Here is a 22,642-nt window from a genome sequence, read left to right as displayed (position 1 = left end):
AACCTCAGCCTGTCTCGGAATATCCCACCCCAGGTCCCCAGGCGTCATGCCTGATGTGGGAGGGAGGCCAGCAAATTCCCCAAGGCCCCTCGTTCAAGTCCACTGCTCATAGAAAAGACATGTTAGTTTCTGGGCCAACTGATCCTCAACCTCTAACAGACCAGAAACTCCAATCCAATCAGCTGGTCCCCATGATGGAGATTTAACATGGGTGCTCCCTGCCCCCCAGAGCCCCATTATCACATACCCAAAACAAAGCTTTGCCTGTCCCTGTGCAAGCAAGGCAGCAGAAGAGTTGGTTAATCCAAACAGAACCAGAAATGACCTTAACCTCACAGAGCACAGGCTGGGCCAAGAACAGAAGAGAAGGCTCCTGGGAAGTCCGAGGCACTGGTCAATCCCAGGCAAAAGTGAAACCGACATTCAGAGTTCAGCAACAAGGGCCCCCGTGAAGCCTCTGGGGGGTCCAAATTCTTGGGCCTGTCTCCAGGGAAGGAGAAAGGGATAGATCAACCAGAATCTAAGAGAAAGAGATATTCTCTCTTATATTGCCCTCAGCCTCCCTGGTCTAGAAATTTAGCCAGTGCTATTGTGGGGGATACAAAGAAGGAAGCTGTGTCCAGGGCAGTGAACTAACTACAGATGCTAAACAGCCCCACACCCCCACCCTACAAGGCTGAAGCAAAACCCAGGTGCCTGTGTCACTCCCTGCCCTCCTTCCAACACCCTGCTGAGTACTCCACTCCTGCCTAATCTGCACAATGCTCCAAATCCACAAGCTAGGGGAGTAGCGAAGGAACACGCCCGCACTGCTGCTTCATCCCATCCTCGCCCTTACCCCTAGCTCTAGCTCATCCGTTCAGGAAGCAGCTACGCTGCTCCGGGATTTCCTTCCCTCCTCGTGCAGCATCCCAAAGTGGCAGAAAGACCCCTCTACTGAGTCTGAGTCTGAGACCCAGACACCCTTGCCTCCCTCCTCCTCTTCTCTCTAACCTGACCGAAGAAAGCCCAGAGAACAGCTCTGTTGCCCAGGACAGCGCCCCCCAAATTCTCATCTCCCTCTGCCCCACCAGACACAGTCCCCAAACAAGCCCAAACAGAGCCTAGGATCATGGAACTCTGGACAGGGAGAAATGGTTAAAGCATCTCTTTCTCTTACTTCAGTTCAGTTGATGCAAAAACATGCATCTCTTCACCTGAAATCCCTGGACAGCCCAGACGGGCTGCGAAGCCTTGTCAGAGAAGAGGGGATCACAGAGTGGGCAGAGACCACCGTGCTGGGGGAGGGGGCTAAGAATGAGAGCCTCGCCTGCCCACTGCAGCAGCTGTACTGGGTGCTCCCAAGGGCCCCGGGCAGCAAGAACACATTCCGATTTCTTCTCAACCAGAGGAAACAGGAATGTACCCTGCAACGGGAGTGGGGAGGAAGATGGGGTTGTGCCTCTGATCCCCACAGCTCTTGACCTCAACTCTGGGGACCATGTGTACAAAGCTTTTTCCCAGTGTTAAGGGAAAGGCCTTCCTCCCTAAACCCTTTTGCTGTTCTAGGGATCCCACTCCTACAGTCTTCCTGTTATGACCTAATTTTGGATGGCTATATACTATGCACTCCATTCCTGGTGAACCAGTGCCTTTGTGGATCCAAGCATTACTGCTATTTCCCCAGAAGTGCCGGCCCAGCAGGTTGTAAGGAGGAAACGATGAAACTGGTGGCTCAAATCAAATGAGGGAATAGATGACCTCCTCTTCTGAAGATTCCCTAGTCTTAGGAGAATCTGGAGGATTCTCCACTAGGGCCACTTCTCTCTCTAATGTGTTAACTAAGACTATGGTCTCCAGCCTCAAGTCCTAACACAGAGATGAGACAGAACCAGAGATGAGAGAGGGGAGGTCAAGTGCAGAAGCACACTGCTTCTCTTCTCTTGAATGATCTACACTCACACACAGCACATTACCTGAACAAAACTGAAGCACCCACGGAAGAGAATGAGGCCAGAATTAAAATGAAAGCCCAAAATAAATGAAAGCCCAAAATAAACCCAACCCACCCCATTCTGTTGGTTTTTCGTTGACCCTGGAACACAGGTTTGCCAACTCCAAATCTTCCCAGTTGAAGGACAATTCTTCATGGTACCTTACCTTTCTGACTTTTGAGCAAGAGGAATGAACCATCCAGACTACTGTTTCAAAGATGTATAGCAAACAAGCTCAGAAGACAGAAAGGAGAGTGTCTCCCTGGAGGGCAGAGGCAGATTTGTTTCCTGACCAGAATAAAGATAACATCTCTCTGTGGGGCAAAGGTTGGGCACGTTTGCTAGCCACCCCCTGAAAATATTGGGGTTCCTTAAGCTTAGAGTTTCTCAGCTGGGACACAGACCCACGGTGCGTACAGTCTCTACCTGGACCTCCTCCACATTGCCTCATGGAACCTGGGAGCAAGGGGAACCCACGTTAACACGGAGCTCATGCTTCCTGCTGTGCCATGAGCAATAAAGTCCTTTGTCTTCGATCCAAGAGTCTTGTGTATTCTGTCAGCATCTGTGAATCTGGGGAGGGCTAAACTTGTTTGCAAGCAGAGTAAAATCTCAGATGCTTTCTTTTTTTTTTTTTTTTTAAGATTTTATTTATTAATTTGACCCAGAGAGACACAGCAAGAGACTGAACACGAGCAGGGGGAGTGGGAGAGGGAAAAGCAGGCCTCCTGCAGAGCAGGGAGCCTGATGCGGGGCTCGATCCCAGGACCTTGGGATCATGACCTGAGCCGAAGGCAGACGCTTAATGACTGAGCCACCCAGGCACCCCTCAGATGCTTTCTTGACACCACTTACTTTAAGGGAAAGTAGGAGACAGATATTAAGGACCAGGCACTGTGCTAGGTACTTTGATAAACATTTTATCTCAGTGAATCCTAACAATAATCCCTTATTGATAATATTCTATTATCATTATCATTGTTAACATCATAACATCATCATCATCACTTTGTAAGAGAAGACAGAGGTCTGAGAAAAGTGATTGCCTAAGGACACACAGCTAAGGAAGGCTTCTGAAAAAAAAAAATAAAAGGATGATGTGGTTTTCCCCTTTTTGTGGTCCCAGAAACCCTTTGGGTTTCAGTTCATTCAAGGTCAGGCTTTAATTTCTCAGCTGCTCAGTCTTTGCTAAGCTGCTTCCTCTGGTGCCCATTTTCTTGAGAAGTTCCAGAAGCTGGGCCAGGTCTGCCCACAGTGAATGAAGTGGAACCTGGGAGTGTCCCTCCTGTTCCTGCTCTGCAGTCCCCAGAGACAAGCCAGCCCACCACCTCTGCCACAGCTTACCCACAATATCTTCATAGGCATTCTCTTCTAAAGTGCTTTTGGATCCAAACTTGGGTTGGCTCTCAGTACCATTCTCAGTTGGAGAAGAGGGGTACAGGGACTGGAGACTGGATGCATCCTCAAACTCAAAGGACTTTCTGTGGATAACAAGAGCATGAGTCATTCCAGCAAAACTAGATTCCAACTGCCTTGTTGGGGGAATGGCCATGGGCGACAGCAAAGTCCAGAGGTCCTCCTCACCAACCAGCTACCAAGCAACGCATCAAGATGGATCAAAACTTACCACTCAAATGAGGAGAGAACGGTCTGAGAGGCCCCAGACTGGGTGCCTGCAAATAATACCTGTAACAACTCCCACAGCTAAGAAGGGTGTCATGTGTCAGATGCTCTATCAAATGCCTTGCATGTGAACCTCATTTATCTTCACAGTGCTGCTACGAGCTGTTGTGCCATTTTATGAATGAGGAGGTGGAGGCTCAGGGAGATGAAGTGACAAGAGGCAGGGCTCACCCAGGCTGTCTGGCTCCAAGGTCTAAGCTTTGACCTGGGCCTCCAAGTCCTGGAGCATGTCATCCTTGAGAAGCACCTGCCAGTACCGTAAGAATAGAGTACCTGTTCTGCCTCTGGAGTCTCCATCACACCTGCACCATAGCAAGGGCTCCTGATCTGAATAGGTGGTAAGGGCTCAACAGTGGACGGGTGGTGCCCAGGGCTGTTTGGGGGTCAGGGAAGCAGTTGGTGGTAGGTGGGGTGTTGGAAGAGGAAGGGCTGAGACTTCCAAACAAACCACACTGCTTCTGAGGTGGAAGTAGGAGGGCAATTTGTAGTCAGAAGCTACTTCCAAGAACCAGCTTCCCTTCAGCTAGTCACCTGCTCCTTCCCACCCCACAAATGGCCATCCCCTCTACTGCAGAATTTTAAAACCACAGCTTGTTAGCTCCTCAGACAGCTTGAGCCCAGAGTACTCTCTCCTCCTCTCCTCCATTAGCTAAGGCGTGACACCGGCTGCATCCTCGCTCTCTCTCCAAGGCAGGTCCTAGCAAACCCCTGGGGAGGGGGAGAAAGGAAAGGCACTGACTGAAGACCTCCTCCCACCCATTAACACCTCCCTCTTCTTTTGGGTAGCATTAGACATCTCAGCCTTTCTCTCTTGTTTAATGAAAAACTCCTGAGAGTCTTGGGGTGCAAGTCAAGAACTGAAGGTGTCCTAAAAGACACATTCTATTCTCGGCTTGCCTGGCTACTCTGGAGCACATGACACAGCTGAACACTCTAAGTAGCATTCTCCTTCCTTCGCCTTGTATGACACAGTCAACAGCCTCTTTGGCAGTTACTTTCCAGGCTCTTGTGAGGAGTTCACCTTTTCTACTTGCTTTTTAAATGCCAGGGTCTCTCAGAGTTCTGTCTTTTGGATTCTCTTTCTCACTCTACTTTCTGGGGGCCAAATACTGATGGCCATCCCTATCTACCACTCCTACCATGATGGCTCCCAAATCTGTCTCTGACCCCGACTTTTCACCCAGTTGAGTGCAGTGGTTCCTGAATGTGGGCCCATAGAAACTGGTGGTCTGAGATCAAGCTCTTATGGATCTACATACAGTGGGGTCAACATCTTTTGCAGGTAGTTCTCAAGTTAGCAAATAAGTCACAAATCATGTTCAGCCAAATTACCCTTGAAAATCGCTCAGAAACTGACTAATATTGTCAGTTTCTCCACAGATTTTTTTTTTAACAGATTTCTTTTTCTTTGGTTGAATACCCAAAGAAATATTTGGCTTGCATTTTTTTTAAATAAAAAGGTGTATTAAATATAAGAATCATACCTGACACAATAGAAACAAACTCACCTGCTCAAGGGAATATGCTCACTATGTGTGAACAGGCAAATAAAAGAGTCTGTGCTTTTTGAATGGTCTTTTTTTCCCCAAGAGCACAGATTTTTAAATTTGCGAAGTTACTTCTTATGTGAAGTGACCCTACCATATATGGTATATGGGTGTGTGTGTGTGTGTGTGTGTGTGTGTGTGTGTGTGTGTGTGTGTGTGTATTGTGTATAAATGTAACGTGTGTGGGAGTATGTGTAAAACCTTCAGGCTGATGTACTCTCCCGCACCCCCCTTTTCCACCTTGCTAACTGCAAATTCTTTGCTCTTCTAAATTTAGTTCAGCAACTCCCTCTATAAGGAGGCTTCGCTCACTCCCCAGCCTAATTTAGCTGCCTCTTCCTTTGGGTCTCTATAGTACCCTACATGGACAGGGATCACGTCACAAAAAAAGAGCATCTAGGATTTATTTGTGCATCTATCTCCTATACCACACCAAGAATGGAAGAACCACATCTTATTTGACCCTGTGTCCCCTTAACCAGTACAAGGTTTGGTGCATGGCAGGCTCTAGATGGGTGTTTAAAGAAATGGATAAAGAACAAAGCAAACACTCTTGGTAGGCTGTTAAAGACTTAAGAGCCAGTGAGCATGCTGGGGTGAGCCAAAACATAGGATTTCCCTTAGCCAAGGGCTCTTCTGGCCCATGGATCTGAAACTTTCTGATATCTTCCTCTCATGGCTGAAGAGTTATCTACATGAGATGGGATATGCTGGATGCAGCCTGAAGTTTGGGGTCCAATGGAAGAATCCTGAGAAGTGAAATAAACCTGAATGCCATCTGACTTTGGTTTAGAAGAGAAAGGCAGTGAGGGAGAGGGGGATAGGCCTTCCCAAGGAGGCAGGCTCCCAGCCTACCCCAATTCAGAGAATAAGACGCCTATCAACTTTCCCGAACCCCAGCAGCTCCAGCTCCCGGTCACTATAGGACAGCCCAGAGAGTCCAGGGTCAGGAATGCGGAGACTGACCAGGAAGCCAATGAGAGTGTCAGGACAGGTCATTCTTGGAAATGGCGAAGAAGCAGTAAAATGTTCTTCGACTTGTTTTTCCATCAGTCTCCCCTTTCAGGATCCAAGGATCCCTTTTCCCTATAGACCCAGGGTCCCTAAATGGCCAGGAAGCCCTCAGGAAAGAGAAAATCACCTTAAATGTCTCAATACTACCGTGTTAAGGACAACATGCAGTATTCAGATGATGCTTCCCTCAAAGAAATAAGTTTCTAGTGCTGGCATTTCAGGTGGTCATGAGGCTAAGATCCTACTACTAGTCCTCAAGGGACTGCCCATTTTATCTAAAAGGAAGGTGGCCCTCCCCCTCCCCCAGGGACCAAGGAAGTTCCAACAGGGCTCAAAACACAGCCCAACTTTCCCCCAAAGGCCAAATCTAGCCCACACCTTCAGTAGACAGCATTTGGAAGAACCATTTTCACCCTCCCACTCACATTCACGTATCCTTCTCCCGGCAAGAGCAGAACAATTTCTTTTTCACCTAACTCAGGTTACCACCTAACAAGGATTCACTGCTTTGGGACCTAGGAAGCACTGCTGACTGCGACCCACAATTACAATCTGCTTTTGCATCTTCCATCGAGGAGAAAGCCACTGTGCCCGGCTGTTAAGACACTGGAGGAGCATTCGTTACCTGCTCTGGGACTTGCGGTGACCACGCATGTCCTTCTTGGGTCTCCGGGTGACTGGTGGGGCTGGGGTGGAGGGCAGGGGGGGTGGAGCAGCAGGTGTGGGCGAAGGAGGTAGACCATTGCTTGGCTTATTCTTGGGGTTCTTGTCAGCCTCATATTCAAAGGTGCGCTTGGGTTTGGGGACAGGGTTCACAGCGGGGTCAGGGGAGCTCTTTGATGGCAGCAGCTGGGAGCTCGGGCTATTTCCAGGGGTCCCTTGCTTAGTGGAGCCACTGCCTTCCCTCTCCAGGGGTGGGCCTGCCTCCCCCCCAACTCCAGCCACTCCTCCTGCCCGGCTGCCAGTGCTCACACTCGTGCTCCCTGTTGGTTCCTCCAAGGTGCCCAAGGTCCCAGTCTTCCTTCTCCCTCGGTCTACACTGTAGCAGCTGCTGGGGAGCTGGGGGAGTCCCCGGCCTGGCTGCTCCTTCAGGGCCTGTTCAATTTTCTGGATCCGACTCAGCACTGCTGAGCTCTCTCTCCTGCTGCCATGCCCCCTGAGGAAGGCGCTGGGCTCACTCCGGCCCGCCCGTCTCTCCGGCCGATAGAAAGAGTCCCGGACAGGGAGCGCCTCTCCCTCCTCCTCGGTCTCAGGGTAGGAGCACTCTGAGAAGGTCCTGCTCATCCTCCGGAGGCCCTTGAAATCGAAGGCTTTTTCTGAGCTGCAGGGGGATGGTGCCACGCTGGGATAGCCCTCACTGAGCGCCCACTCGCCCCCAGAGCCCTCCCGCTTCTCCCCGCACACGCTCATCCTGGGCGAAGCCTCTCGGCGCCCCTCCCATGCTGAAATCTTCTCCCGGATGCCCAGGCTGTGGGCACGGGTGCCAGTGCGGTTCAGAAAGAAGCTCCGTGGGCCAGCTGTTGGCCCTAGGGATGGGGTGCTCTGGGCAAGGGGGAGGCAAGCAGCTACTCCCTCTACATCCTGGGCTGCCCCTTGGACGGTCTCCTTCTGGTCCTCTCTCTTGCACACTGAAGGGCTTCTGTCCAAATAACTGAAGTTGGTGGCCTTGAGGGGACAGATGGGTGGTGAAGTGTCTGGGGAGGGAGCTTGAGGATTTGGGGGTGAAAGATCACGGGGGTGCCAGTCCTTGAGGAGCAAGCGGGAGCTGGAGCGGCTTGGGTACCTGCAGGCTGACGTTTCACTATCACTGAGCGGGTAGATGGGACTCCTCGGTGGGGAGAGAACTGGAGGTGGAGAGACTGACTGAGACCTAAAAGCAACAAAAAAAAAAAAAAGGAAAAGAAGAGAAAATGGCAGTGAGTGGCCTGACAACCAGAGGCATGGTGTTTTGTTTTTGGACCACTCAGTATCTCTTTCCTGCAGGGCACCCAAGCTCGAAGTACTCTATTCAAGTAATACACCTTTCAAAGCCATCCTCAAGGAAAGGAACACTGCCTATCCACAGCTAGCCAAACTCAATGGGTCTCTCTGCCCAGTTCGATCCCAGAGGCCCTGAGTGCTGTCTGGAACAGAGGCCAGCTCTGTGTCAGGTCAGAGGATCCCAAGAAGTTACATCGGCCAGCTAGAGAACAGTAAGGCCAGGGGTGTGCTGCGAAATGTTTAGCAGTCGGCCCCTCTGAAAGAGAAAGCACAGTTCTGTAACATCGGCCAATCTCCATAGTATAAATACTCCCACTGCAGCTGATTTCAAGCTGCCAACATGGCCCCATGGAATGTGGCACTGGGAAGAAATGCTGGTGATCGGTTCCCAGGAGCTGCTAGAAAGCATCTCAAGCATGCTACTTCCTGAAGTACCCCAAATATACATCCAAGCCCTTTGCTCTGTCTCTTTAACAAACCTCTGTCTCCTGAGACTTCTGTTACCGGCACAGCATACTGCACCTCAGCTTGGGTCTTGACCAGGATTCAGGTCCCTGAGAGTCTCAAAGCGTCAGGGTCCCTCAAGAAAGAGTCCTCTCGGCCCCCTCAGCGAGGATGCCCACGGGGAGGAGAGGCCAGCTCCTCAGGAGGCTCTACCCTCCAGCGGTGGCCACTTCTCAGCACTAAATCCACTTGCAGGTCTTAGCCAATAGGGGGAAGAGTTCTAAATAACTGGTTTGACACATATTATTAACTCATTTAGTCTTCACGAAAACTCTACACAATTATTATTGTTTATTATTATCTCCAGTTTACAAATGAAAACCACGGAGGCACAGAGAAGCTAAATATCTCATCCAAGGTCCCTCAGCCGGTGAGGGGAACTTATAAAATACTATGCTGCCCCTCTCAAGAGGAAGCAGTGGCCTCTGCCATCTTTGTGAACTGCCTAGGCTCTCGGACATAACCCGGCAGAAACCCTCAGAGCCCCGTGCACAGCCTTGTCTCAAACGTAGCATTTATAAGTAGCAGGGACCTCTTCTCCTTCAAGACCTCTAGACCTCTTCCCTACCAGTCCACGATTTCTTCCAAGTGGAAGGACACATCCTTAGTATCTGGAAGGTGCTCAGTGAATGGAGGACAAATAAAGGAAAAGGTAAAGGTGAGCTTATTGACAAGAACCCATGAGCAGACTTCCCTTTCAGTACACTTTTCTAGTTGTCTGCTAGGGTCATCACTCTTAACTCTTGGAGCTCTCTGCAAACAGTTTTAGTTCAAATACAGCAGGGTCTTGCCAACGCCGCACGCTATGAAGGCCTACCTGACCCTCATGCCATGGCCCTTAAAGCTGGGCGGGAGCCTCACAGGTTCCAGAGGGCCATGCCATCCACAGGAAGGCAGCCAGATGCCCTCGAGCCAGCCTGCTGTCACTGCTCACTCATACACAGAAAACTGGAACTTGGGTGAGTCAGGGATTGGCCGACAATTCCCTGTTGGGTCATAGCCTCTGGCTGCCCCCGATCAACAGGAAACCTCAACATGCTTAAGTTGTTTTTAAAAGGGCAAGTCGAACAAGAGCCATCCCACGTGTACATGGGCACAGATGGGAGAAATGCAGTGCCCAGCCAAGCCAATGACCAAAGAGACTCTGCACAGCAAGGACGTATGAAAGGAATAAGCCTCAGCACTCCCTAGGGTAGGCAGCAGCAGGGCAATGCGCCAAGCTCGAGCCTGGGGAGATCTCAACCTACTCAGAACGAGGGAGGCCTTAAGTCCCTCATTTATTTCATAGAACCATGGATGCCAAAGGTCATCATCAGTCCAGCCCTGTAAGCCAGCAGTGTCTGGACTCCACAAAGGACTCTGTTTCCATTATTCTCCTTTGGAGGTGGGAGAAGGTGCCGTTAACAGAAAACAACCTGTTTATTCATTCAACAAATACTTAGTGAGCACCTACTATGTACCAGGCCCTGCTCTAGGTGCTAGACACAAGAATAAATAAAAGAGACAAAAATTCATGTCCTCATGAAGCTTAAATTCTAGTGGGCGAGGACAGGCATCTAATGAGACTCAGAATCTCTTAGGAAGCCTCTTGTATATGCCTCATCTCTCCAGACATTCTGATATATGCTCCCCTATGGACGAGTCTCCTCAACCCCCAAGGTAAGAATTCACCAGGCCATGAAGCCACTGTATTTATGGGGGGGTGGGGAGGGGAAGGGTTGGTGTGTATGGCGTATGGCATGGCTCCCACAGGTGGGAAAGAAATATGGTAAGGGTCTCTGGTCTGTCCAATTCTAGCATGGTTTTAGAACAGATGACTCCCTAACTTCCCTTAGTAGTTCCAGCATGGAAAAATCTCCACAAGGTAAGAAATTCTCTCAAAGCCTAAATACCTAGCCTGCTTTAACTAAAGTTTAGTTTCTCTCCTCTCATGAAGGATCAAATAGAGAAGAGACTGGCCCTTCCCTTTAAAGGTGCTGGTCTTTGTATCATTGCTGAGTTTCGGGCAGAGCTACAGAGGCTCCTTGTGCAGCCTCCCCACACAGGCCAGGCTCAGTGTGTTCTAGCAGCTCGGGATGGGAGAAGGGGCCTGCCCACGCTGACCTGGAGCCTAGTCATCCCCAGGTTCATCACAGAGAAGGCAGCACTCACTCACTCCAAGGACCTAGGGATAAATTCGTAAACAATATAGATAAGGCCTTGCCCTCATGGGATTCTCACTTGACAGAAGAACTCACTGCCATCTCTCCATGTTTCTGATTCTACCTTTTTAGCAATGCGACTATAAGCAAAGCCACTCATTCTCTCTGAGCTTCCAGTTTCAATTCCTCAAAATTGTTCTGACTATATCACAGGGTTGTCATAATGGGCAAATGAGACTGGATGTGAATTGATATCATATACTGTAACTTACTATGACTGTTAGTTATCATTAGTATTAAGTTTTTCACCAGGTTATGCTAGGCCAGTTCTTCTCAAGATAGGGTAAAAATATTACAAAGCCTTAGGGTTCACATTTCAGAGTAGCCACTAACAAGTTACATGACCTTGAGCCAATAGCTTTATCTCCTTAAACCTTAGTATCCTGATCTATAAAATGGAGGTTAAAAGAACACACGTCTCAGGGGGTTATTGTAAGGAATAGAGACAACACACATCAAGTGTTGAACCCAGCGGCTAACACACAGTACTCAGTTTTAGCTTGATAATGACTAATATTAACAAAGGGCTCACTATTCAGAATAATCACTTGGCAAACGTTTTCAAAGAGCTTACCTTTGTCCTTGGATTCTAAACATCTGGAGTGGAAGAGAAAGGGAGTAATTTAAAATGGCCATAAATCCTTTGCAGCTCATGATATCAACAGGTGGATCCTATTTTTCTGCCCCTTAAATCTAGGTTCACCTTGCGATTTGCTTTGACCAACAGAATGGAGTAGAAATTAAGCTAAGTCCCAAACTTAAGGCCTCAAGAAGCCCTGCAAAAATCCCCCTTCACATACCTGGAATGCTACCCTGAGACTGTCATGTTAGGAAGCCAGTCTAGTCTTTTAGAGGATGAGAAGCCATGTGGAGCACAACCGAGGCCCCTGCAGCCAACAGCCAGCCCAATGTGAGCTGACACGTGAGTGAGGTCATCTTGGACCCAAATGAATTTGGCTACATGACAGACTCCAGGGAAAACCAGTAGAGGGACTGCCCAGTAAATGCACAGAAACGTGAGAAGTAATAAACTGTTCTAATAGTAAAATGATGCAGGTGGGAAAGGTCAGCCATGTGTATAACTGGCCTGCCCTATCCCAGTGCAGAACCACCGCCCTGAACCTTCCATTCCCATGCCTCTCTCCTCCACTTCCCCACAGAGCAGCTTCCCTGGTCTTGATGTTTGGATCTCACTCTCTCTACTAGGAGCTCTGGCCTGAGAATCTCCTCTGAGCACTCCCTGCAAATGGAGCTAGTTCTGTAATCCCAATAATAGAATCAGCTTCCATCAGTCTTTGCCCCAAGTGGAAGGAGGGCTCAGGACAACCTGTTAACCCAGAAAACAAGGAGGCTTAAGGGGGAACATGATGGGGACTGGCGATGAGGATGCATGGTTCTTTGTGGCAGTGTTCCCATGGCAGGTGGCATCTCCTGAGCATGGATGGGAGGGAGTGCTCACTCACTCATAGGCACCAGTCCCCTCTAGCTATTTTCCAGTTCCTCGAATGCAGGCTGGCAGTGAAAGATAATTCTCCCCTGTTGGACAGTGGGAAACTGTAGACACATGAATGGTGGTGCCTGGATCCAAATACATACCAGGTGCTATTTTAGGCATCATGGATCAGCAGAGACTAAAATTAGACAAAGTCTCTCTATAGGTTATAGTCTAGTGGAGGGAGGCAGTGTGGCTTTATTTGTTTAGATTGAACATACAATAAACAAACCAACACTGAGAGATGGATATGGAGCCAATGAAGAAGAATAAAAAAGGGGAAAAGGAGAAAGATTCACAGTGAGGGAGATCAGGGAAGGCCCCTCTGCCAGGGACAATGTGAATATAGCCTTAAGGAAGTAAACAATGAGTTTATCCAGGCGACAAATGTTGTAGGCAAAAGGAGCAATAGGGCAAAGGCTTGAGGCAAATACATACTTACTGTATTCTGGGGGCAGCAAAAAGCCCAGTGTGGACAGAGTCGAATGAGAAGGGGCAGAGCGCTGGAGATTAGTCAGAGAGGCACCAGAAGACCCTATGGACCAATAATAAGACTTGGGCTTTTATTCTGAGAGAGAAAGGAAGCTCTTGAAGGGGTATGAGCAGAAAAATGATATGCTCTGACTTCACATCAGAGAACGGAGTACAGGGATGCAGCATGGCAGCAAGGAGATCACCTAAAGGACACTACAATAATCCAGGCAAGAAATTATTATGGCTTGGATTAGAATGGTAGCAGAAGAGATGAATCTATTTTGAGAGCTGTGCCAATAGGATTTGCTGATGAACTGGATAAAAGGTATGAGACACAGAGAGAAGTCAAGGATGCTGTCAAGGTTTTTGGCCTGAGAACCTGATAGAATGGAGTTAGGGTTATAAACCTCACCTAGGAGTCATCAGCCGTATATAGATATTATTTAAAACTATATGACCAAGTATGGTTAGTATCGAAAAGACTAGAAAGAACAAGCACTGGCAAGCATACGGAGAAAGGGAATCCTTGTGCACTTTTGGTGGGAATGTAAATTTGGTGCAACTACTATGGGAAACAGTATGGAGGTTCCTCAAAAGACTAAAAATAGAACTACCATCTGATGTAGTAATTCTACTAGTGGGTATTTACCCAATGAAAATAAAAGCAATAATTCAAAAAGAAATATGCATTCCTATGTATATTGCATTATTCACAATAGCCAAACTATGAAAGCAACCTAAGTGTTCATCAGTAGATGAATGGATAATAAAGATGTGAGATACACACACACACACACACACACACACACGTATATACACACATATATGCATACAATGGAATGTTACTCGGCCTTAATAAAGAATGAGATCTTGCCATTTGCGATGATATGGATGAACTAAAGGGCATTACGCTAAGTGAAATAAGATAGAGAGAGACAAATATCATATGATTACACTTATACATGGAATCTAAAAACAAAAATAAATAAACAAGCAAAAAATAAAAACCCAAACAGACCCTTAAACACAGAGTTGCCAAAAGGGAGGGAGATGGGGGGATGGGCAAAATAGGTGAAGGGGATTAAGAGGTTCAAACTTCCAGCTATAAAATAAATAACACAGAGATGAAAAGTACAGCATAGGGACTATAGTCCATAATATTGTAATAACATTGTAGAGTTACAAGACGCTGTGGTGAGCATTGCATAATGTATAGAATTGTCAAATCACTATGTTGTACACCTGAAACTGGCATACCATTGTCTGTCACCCATACTTCAGTAATAAAAGACAGAAAACTATATGACTACATGAGCTCATCTAGGGAGTCAGTAGCCACAGAAAACCGAGGCCTGAACTGGAGCTTTCCAGTGTTTCAAAGTCACATAGAGAAAGGGGGAACCAGTGAAGAAGATTGACTGAGAAGAGCATGTAATAAGGAAAGAAGAAAACCATGAAGACTGATGTCCTGAGACCTTCAAAAAATAGGGAGTGATCAACTAAGTCAAATTTGCTAACAATCAAGTAAGGTGAAGACTGAGAAACAGTTGATCATTAGATATAGCAATGCAGAGGATGCTATGACCTTGAGAAAAGAGATTTTGGTAGAGAGGTAGGAAGGGAAGCCCGACTGGAAGGAATTCAAGAAAATGGAATGAGAAGTGGAGACAAAGAATTCAGGCATCTCTTTCAAAGGGTTTTCCTAAAAGGGGGAACAAGGAAATGAGGTGGTGGGTAGAGGAGAACGTGGTGTCATAGAAGCATTTTATTGGTTAGCTTGAGCCAGGAGATACGACGCAGCATGCTTGAATGATGACTGGAATGATCCAGTTAGAGAGAAAAGCTGCCAATGCAGAATGAGAAAGGGCAAATGCAGGAGCAATGTCCTTAAGCAGGCAGTAAAGGGGATGGGGATCCCATGCCCAGCTAGAAGTGCTGGCCTTAGACAGGAGAACCCCTTTTGCTCTCATTCCCACCCACTTGGGCTGAATGTCTTCTCGCATGTTCTCATCCCTATGCTGTTCTATGCTTCCACCACTGGCCTTTACTGCCTAATGTTTTCCAATGCATTCCACAGAGGAGAGAAAAGGTCCAGATTTGTTCTTTGTTTCCCACTCCTTCAAGCATCTGTACCCAGCTCCTTCCTCAAACACACTGATGTACTTAATGACTAAGTCCTATCAACTCTATAACCTTCACATTTCTCAGATCTGCCCCCTTCCTCCTCATCCCCTCTGCTACTGCTACTCCCTCAGTTCAGATCTGATCTTTCATCAAGACTCTTAAAACAATCTCTTAATTTCTCTCTCTGTTCCAGTCAGTCCTCTCATCTTCTGACATCTTGGGCGCCTGGGTGGCTCAGTTGGTTAAGCGACTGCCTTTGGCTCAGGTCATGATCCTGGAGTCCCGGAATCGAGTCCCACGTCGGGCTCCCTGCTCAGCAGGGAGTCTGCTTCTCCCTCTGACCCTCTTCCCTCTCGTGCTCTCTATCTCTCATTCTCCCTCTCAAATAAATAAATAAAATCTTAAAAAAAAAAAAAGAGTCAGACACTCATCTTTTGACATCTTTCTAAAACACAAAAATCTTCATGCTTGAAACTCCCCATTATCCACAGAAGGAAGTGCAAATTCACTGGCATGGATGACAAGGCCCCTCGTGATCTGTTCCCTCTTTTCACTTTGTCATCTGTCTTTTCCTACATACAACCCCAAAACCACCCACATCAAGCTCCTTGCTTCTCATGCCTCTAGGCCTTCACACATTGTTTGCTTTGCCTATAATGTTGGCTTGTTCCCTTACATATCTCTGGAGCTCTGCTCTGGAATGTCTCTTGACCCTACCCCCCTTTTATCCAGGTGGAGATGGCCAAGTTTTGGAGCCTCCACTGCACCTGGAAAAATGTCTTACGGTACTCGTAACATGTTATTGGACTAGATTGTTTCCTCACTTGCCTCCCTTACTAGACGATGAGTGGGACCTAGTTGAAGGTGGTGACGGTGTCTTATTAATCTTGGTATCCCCTACTCTTTGCACTGCATCTAGAATTTAGTAGGAATTAATATTTATACTGAATGACTAAATGAATGAATAAAAAATAAATAGTTAAAACCTAGGTCTCTTTATGCCTGCCCAGGATATTCACAGACTCCCCTTACCTCCCCCTCTTTGTCACATGTGATCTGAAGAACAACACAAAAAGTTACACAAAGCACTTAGTGCAGACCAGCGTTGGCTGTCAGTTCCCCAAAATCTATAAACCTGGGTTTCCTGTCGTCCCAGTTCCCTCACTTTCCAGATATTCTCCTGGAAAAGTCATCTAAATTCTCTGAGCCTCAGATTCTTTATCCATGGAACAGAAAAAACACTTGCTCTGAGTATCCATATACACTAGCTGTGTGGATAAAATGATGTACACTTAAAAAGTGCTTGGACACCATAAACAGCTCCAGGGAGGTAAAAGAAATATAAAAGCAAATACAGCAGAGCTGAGAGACACCTATGACTGTGCTCTGATCATCTTTTGCTCTTTATTCTAAAAATCCCAGGCTTGCCCCTGGGGAGGCAGACACTGAAACTGGGCACTCATGCCACCACCTTGTCAGCAGGCAGCCAGATCTGCTGCTCATCAGGTGTGGGTGCCAACACTGCAGCATGTGACTGGCCAAAACCAACATTTACAGGAGAAGGAGTAAGATAAACAGATAAAAGGAGAAAGAGAGAAGAAAGGCAGGGGAGAATGCAAAGGAAATTTAAATGAAACAGAGGGGCATGAACACTCACATACAGACAAATATGTAAGACAACTGAGTAGGAAAGAGAGTATGAACTAAGGGTATGGAAAGAGAAATTTAAAGAAAAAGCAACATGTGCCGTACGTGTATAAACAGACAGAAAGTGAGAGTCAAAATGCAAAGTATATGCCCTTCCCTCTGGTATTGTTTCATAAGAACACAACCCAACCCTTCACTTAGTGATCTGAGCCATTCTCCAGGAACACAGCAATAAGCATTCATGCCAAGGGATGCCCCATATATTGCCAAATGCACCCAAGAACTCTCTGGGAGGGAAGGCTATCTTTAGTCCTTGATAACAAGAGGTTTCTGAACTCAGGGCTTCTGAGTGTGTTGGTATCAGGAAGAGGACCAAGTTGGGGCCAGTTAGGGAAGATTCCTATGGGTCCAGGAAATAGCCCCGGAGGTAACAAGATGGGCTGTGGATGCCATGAAGTGAGCCTGTCTGCAAATTAAGGTTACACGGAGCCCAGCTTCCAATATGCTTAGTCTCTACTAAACAGGTGTCTAGCCTGCTCCCCAATAAAACTGCCTGGGAGTTGGCCATTCACCATTCTAGGGCCGTTCAATGAAGGTGGGCCCTTGTTGACCCAGTGGACATCAGCATCCTCCCACCACACAGTGATGCCCTAACTCTGGAGATGACCTTCTCACTATATTCCCTCAAGGCCATTATCTGAGGCTCCCAAGGAGGAGGAAGGAGAGGAAGGCTTCTCCTGAGTCCCATTAGCAAGCCCAGAAGTTTGCTCCCCAGGCCAGAGCAGGGGCTCAGCTCAATAACTCCCACTGACATCCCACTCTGGGACATGGTCCTGATAAAAAGCCAAAGGACAGGGTGACACTGACAACTTGGCCTTCCTGTTCCCAAAGCAACCCCATCTCAAATGGTTGGAAGCCCTCAACAGGGTCCAGGATAGCCTCATCCTCCAAGTGGGGCTATATATGGGCCACCAACTATAGAGACTCTTGAGGTCAACCATAGCTTGTCAGAGTAAGTAGAATGGTAACTAGGGTCAGAGCAGAAACTGAGTCATCTTTTCACTTCCAAAAGTACATCTAAGAATCTACCAAAGCCATACCTGTCTACCTTCCAGCTGATTTCTAGGGAAGCACAAAGAGGATCAGTGAGCTCTTCTCCGGGTGGGAATCCCAAGTCCTCTAAGTAGTAGCTGCAATGAACACAGAGTACTTACAAGACAGAAGTCCTCCCTGCGGCAGGTTAAAAATGATGCCTTACAGGAATATTCCCAAAGCCCTAGTCCAGTAAAAATGGGACTGCTCTACGAAGCAGAACTAGGTACTGTGCAAAGCCAACAGGGAGAGAAATGTAGTTCCAGGAAACCATACTAAAGATACTTGTAATGGTTTTAAAACATGGTCCCCCAATTTTTTGACATGCCTCCTATAAAAATCACCCCTTCTCTTGAATCTGGACTCTGCGACTGCTTGACCAATAGAACACAACTGAAATGAATTGGTGCCAATTTTCAGTCCCAAGCCTCAAGAAACCAGCAGCTTCTACTTCCTATCTCCCATGCTGTGAGGAAGCCCAGGCCACGTACAGAGGGTACATATAGGTGTTCTAACAGTCCCAGCTGAGGTTCCAGAAAGAGCTAACATCAACCCCCAGACATGAAGCAAGACAGGTCTAGGTGACACCAGCCCCTAGTCAATGAGTCACCCTACGCCTTGAAGTCTTTCCAGCCAAGGTGCCAGACATCATGGAGCAGGGACCAGCCATCCCTGAAGTATTCTCTGAATTCCTAAGCCACAGAGTCTGTGAGCATAATAAAATGGTTGTTTTATACCCATAAATTCTGGGGTAGTTATGTCACAGTAGATAAGTGGAACCGATTTTGGTACCTAGAAATTTAGTGCTGTTGAAACAAAATCCTAAATCACTGACTTGGGGACTGAGTGACAGGCTGTCAGGAAAGGTTACAGATAAGTAAGGAAAACATTAGTAGAAGCTGGAGGGAAGGGGACCCTCGTAAATGTTGAAAAGTTTGGTAATTCTCTCCCCAGTGGCGACAAGGAAAATAGGAAATCTACCTAATTCGACCATCCAGCTTAAAGAATCTCCGAGCAGAGTGCTGCAGGTGCCGTCCGACATCTAGCTGCCTATAGGAGGAGAGGAGCCAAAAAAGGGACTGTTCCGTTTTCAAGCAACACAGAAAGGAAACAGAAAGGAAAAAGGGCTTTCTGGGTTAGAAAATAACACTTGTTTCTGTCTCTCTAGATGGGAAAAAATTCTCAAATTAAGAAATGGCTTCCAGATTGTAGTGGCAGTTTTATTGTGTGTGTGTGTGTGTGTGTGGGTGCGTGTGTGGGTGTATGAACTAATCAGACTGTACACTTTTAAAAGGTTCAGTTCAAGTTTAATTATCTGTCAGTAAACCACTTTAAAAAAAAATCTAGAGTAGGTCCAGTCCTAAAAAATCTTTTGTCCAGACCTAAAAAAATGGTTTCAAGCATTCCTCAGAGAATCTTACGGACACACAGACAAAAGGCCTTCTAATGATTTGAAGGGTGGGCCGTACAGATCCTCTGTAAATGGTAAGGCTTCCAAGACTCGTGAGAACCCTTGTCCCCAAGCAGTCTCCCAGGGAACCCAACGCGGGAAGGGGCTCACAGTGAAGTGATCCGTACATGTGCCTTCTGTCCACTGCAGTGGGTTATAAAGGGATTCAGAAGAAACCCACCAAGTTTTAAATGAAGTATATCAGCTGGGACTGGGAAGCACAGAGACCATATAAAATGAAGGGAAGACTCTGGACACTTGAAATATTATGGGCATGAAGCTGACGGAGAAAACTACTCACCTGCACAAATGGGCTACTTTTGATTTTGAAAGAAAAGGAAGAAGGAATCAGAGTGAGGGCAGAACCCAAAGCCCTGAGGGGGGAGGCAGAGACAAGGTAAATGCCTCTGAGGCAATAAAACCACGACTTAACCAAGGCTTCGGTCACTTGTGCCTCACTGGTTGTAAGAATTACAATGGGCCAGTAACCGCTGTGTGGCCTCCGGTTTCCCCCTATGTGAAGAGGGCTATCTACAGTGGTTATTCTGGGCCTGTCCCACCAGGGTATCTTGGGTGGCAGATACATATTCTCTCTAGTTTACAGGTCTTCAACATCAAGAGAAATAGGACTCAAGGAACTGCACACAATGAGAGAAAGGGACTGCACCTAAAGCGTTTCATCTATACCTGAACCTGACTCACATGATGAGATCTTAGACTTCAAACTGATGCCATTCACAAGATGAGACTTGGGAACTTAGAAGAGAGACTGAGTATATTTCACATTGGGCAAGGATGTGAATATTTGTGATCAGAGGGCAGACTATGGCAGACTGCATTTTCCAAAGACAGTGATCATGACCTACCCCATCTCACATGCCCTTCTAGCAATGTGAAGTGGATACTCCTCTCATCAAGTGGGAATTATTTTCCCTCGGTTTGTGTGATGTTTTGATTTATAATAAGAAATACAGAATTGGTATTAGTCCCATTTCTGGCACAGAGCTCCTAAAACCCTTGGAATTGCCTAAGAGATGACAGTGATCAAGGTGTCTTTTGTCATGTTAATGAGTGACTTTTGGACTACACCTAAGCATGGGGGCTGTTTGCCGGGAAAACCAACCTTGTTATTAGAGGCCAACCTTGTGATTAGACGGTTGGAACTTTCAGTTGTTCCCCTCCCCAGAACTCCAGGGAGGAGAGACTGGCTGGAGGTTGAATCAGCCACCAATGGCCAATGATCTCATCAATCGTGCCTATGTAACTGAAGCCTCCATAAAAACCCAAAAGGGCAGGGTTCAGAGAAGTTCCAGGTTGGTGAATCAGAATGCTGCCGCATGCCACTATGCAAGGCCCAAGCTCTCCAAGACAAAAAATCCTTTGTTTGAGACCTCGCCCTATGTATCTCTTCATCTGGCTGTTGATTCGTATCCATTAATATCCTTTGTAATAAACTGGTAATCTAGTGAGTAAATGGGTTTCCTGAGTTCTGTGAGCCACTCTAGTAAATTAGTGAACCCAAGGAGGGGGTCGTGGGAACCTCTGATGTTTAGCCAGTCTGTCAGAAGCACAGGTAACAACCTGGCTTGAGATTAGCATCTGAGGCAAAGGGTAGTCTAGGGCTGAGCCCTTAAATTGTGGGATCTGATGATCTCCCTGGTAGATAGTCTCAGAATCAAGCTGAATTGTAGGGCACTGAGCTGGTGTCAGAGAATTGCTTAAGTGGTGCGGGGGAGCACCCTCACACACACCACCACGTTGGAATTGGGGTGCAGAGCTCTTTACCTTGAACTCAGGCAGAACTTTGTTCTCGCCTTCATCAACTGGGTAAAACAGAAAAGACACCATGCAACTTCGGAGGCCAGGTCATTAAAATGTCATGCATTTCTGCCTAGTTCTCTTGAGATGCTCACTCTTGCAACCCAGACATCATGCTGTAAAAGCATGCAACCAACAGAGGCCACACGTAGGCGTTCCACAGCTGAGGTCCCAGCTGACTGCCAGCATCAGTGGTCAGACATGTAAGTGTACAAGTCTTCAGATGATTCCAGCCCCTAGCCACTGAGTTACCAATGCTGCAAGGAATAGAGGCGAGCTTTCCCTAATGAGCCCTACCCAAACTGCGATTTGTGAGCAAAATAAATGACTGTTAATGTTTTAAGCCACTAAGTTTAGGGCCGTTTGCTATGCAGCAATAAATAACCAGACAAATATTACTGACATCACGGTTGGATTCTAGGAAGCATCTCAGGTAACAGGGGGCTAAGGCCACAGGTCCTCTGGAGAGGTAGCCTGCCACACCAGGACAGGCTCTGCAGCACTATCTTTTACCCACAGCCACCACTCTCAGGAGACTTTCCCTATCTGCTAGCTCTCACCCTCTTCCTGAAATCGAAGGCAGAGGGTCCAGATTGGTGCCCACTTTAGCAGTGGGCCCCCAAGGCCTCTCTGGACTTTACAATATTACAAACCAATGCCTTGCTCTGCCCAGAAACCTACAAATGTGAGCTGAAATTATGGTTCCACAGTCAATTAACTATGTGGTTTTAGCTTCCTTGAATGTAACATCACGAAACTGAATGAATCCCAAGACCCCTCCAACTCTAACAGTCCAAAAGAGTATGTGCTGGGCCTCCAAAGAGTTCCAACAGAGTAGGGGAAATAAGACCCCCATGAAAATCCACCCTATGAGGTACTATATGATAAGTGCCATCTGGAGGCTCCAAATCACGGGTTCTAAGAGTGAATACAGAGGGGAGGGAAATCCTTCTTTGCTGGGTGGTTAAGAAAAGCACTGGGAAGGAAGTAACACTTGCATCTAGACTGGCAGAAGTGTAAGGTTTGCATTAGACAACAGTGAAGGATAAGAGTAGAAAGAAAGACCAGGGCTTTTTATGAAAGCCTTACAAGCCAGGCCAAGTTTGACCGTATCATACTTGACAATAGTTTTTGAGCAGGAAGATCCCAGGGATATTTAGAGGGAGGTGAATGGAGTGGTACAATAAAACAACAGAAGGACCAAGAGAGCTAGCCTTGAGTTCTTTCTCCCGTTAGCTTTGTATTTGGAGGGAGCGCCTCTCCTTTTCTACGTCTCAGCTTCCCAATCTGTAAAAGAAGTGGGTTTGACTGAATGAACTCTAAGGTTCCTTTCAGCTCTGCCCTTCTAAGTGTCTGGGGACTGAATGGAAAGGGAGCCCAAAGTTGGTAAGACCTATGAGAAAGGTACTATGAGGACTCAAATAGCACAGCAGCCTATGCTAGAAGAGACTCCTCTCCCAGACAGCTAATCAACTGGTCAATAAATAGTTATCATCTTCCACATACCAAGCATTGTTCCAGGCTCAAGGTAGATGGAAAGAAGTCAACCAAAGTCCATGACCCCAAGAAGTCTACACTTTTATAGGCACCCAGGTTTCTCACACCTCCATCCAGAGGCAAGGTTCCCAAACACTATACTGATA

General features: G+C 47.2%; 1 protein-coding gene across 5 annotated transcripts in view; it reads right to left on the bottom strand.

Annotated features, from left to right (window-relative positions):
- The window catches only part of DENND2B (DENN domain containing 2B), a 61,333-nt gene that overhangs the window by 26,517 nt on the left and 12,174 nt on the right, over positions 1–22,642 (bottom strand). For 3 of the 5 annotated variants that reach the window (XM_028116835.2, XM_088018115.1, XM_088018116.1), the window contains exon 2: positions 3,318–3,454. In XM_028116835.2, coding sequence (XP_027972636.1) covers positions 3,318–3,454 — 137 coding nt within the window. Of the gene's footprint in view, positions 1–3,317; positions 3,455–6,842; positions 8,088–22,642 lie in introns of all 5 variants that reach the window. The other 2 variants (XM_088018113.1, XM_088018114.1) reach the window with 1 other exon arrangement.

Source organism: Eumetopias jubatus, unplaced genomic scaffold, assembly GCF_037043125.1.
Source record: "Eumetopias jubatus isolate StellerSeaLion01/CBP00866 unplaced genomic scaffold, mEumJub1_p1.0 scaffold_13, whole genome shotgun sequence".
In the NCBI taxonomy this organism is placed as follows: Eukaryota; Metazoa; Chordata; class Mammalia; order Carnivora; family Otariidae; genus Eumetopias; species Eumetopias jubatus.
Note: the sequence above shows the minus strand (reverse complement) of the source record. Positions and strands in the feature narration are given on the sequence as shown.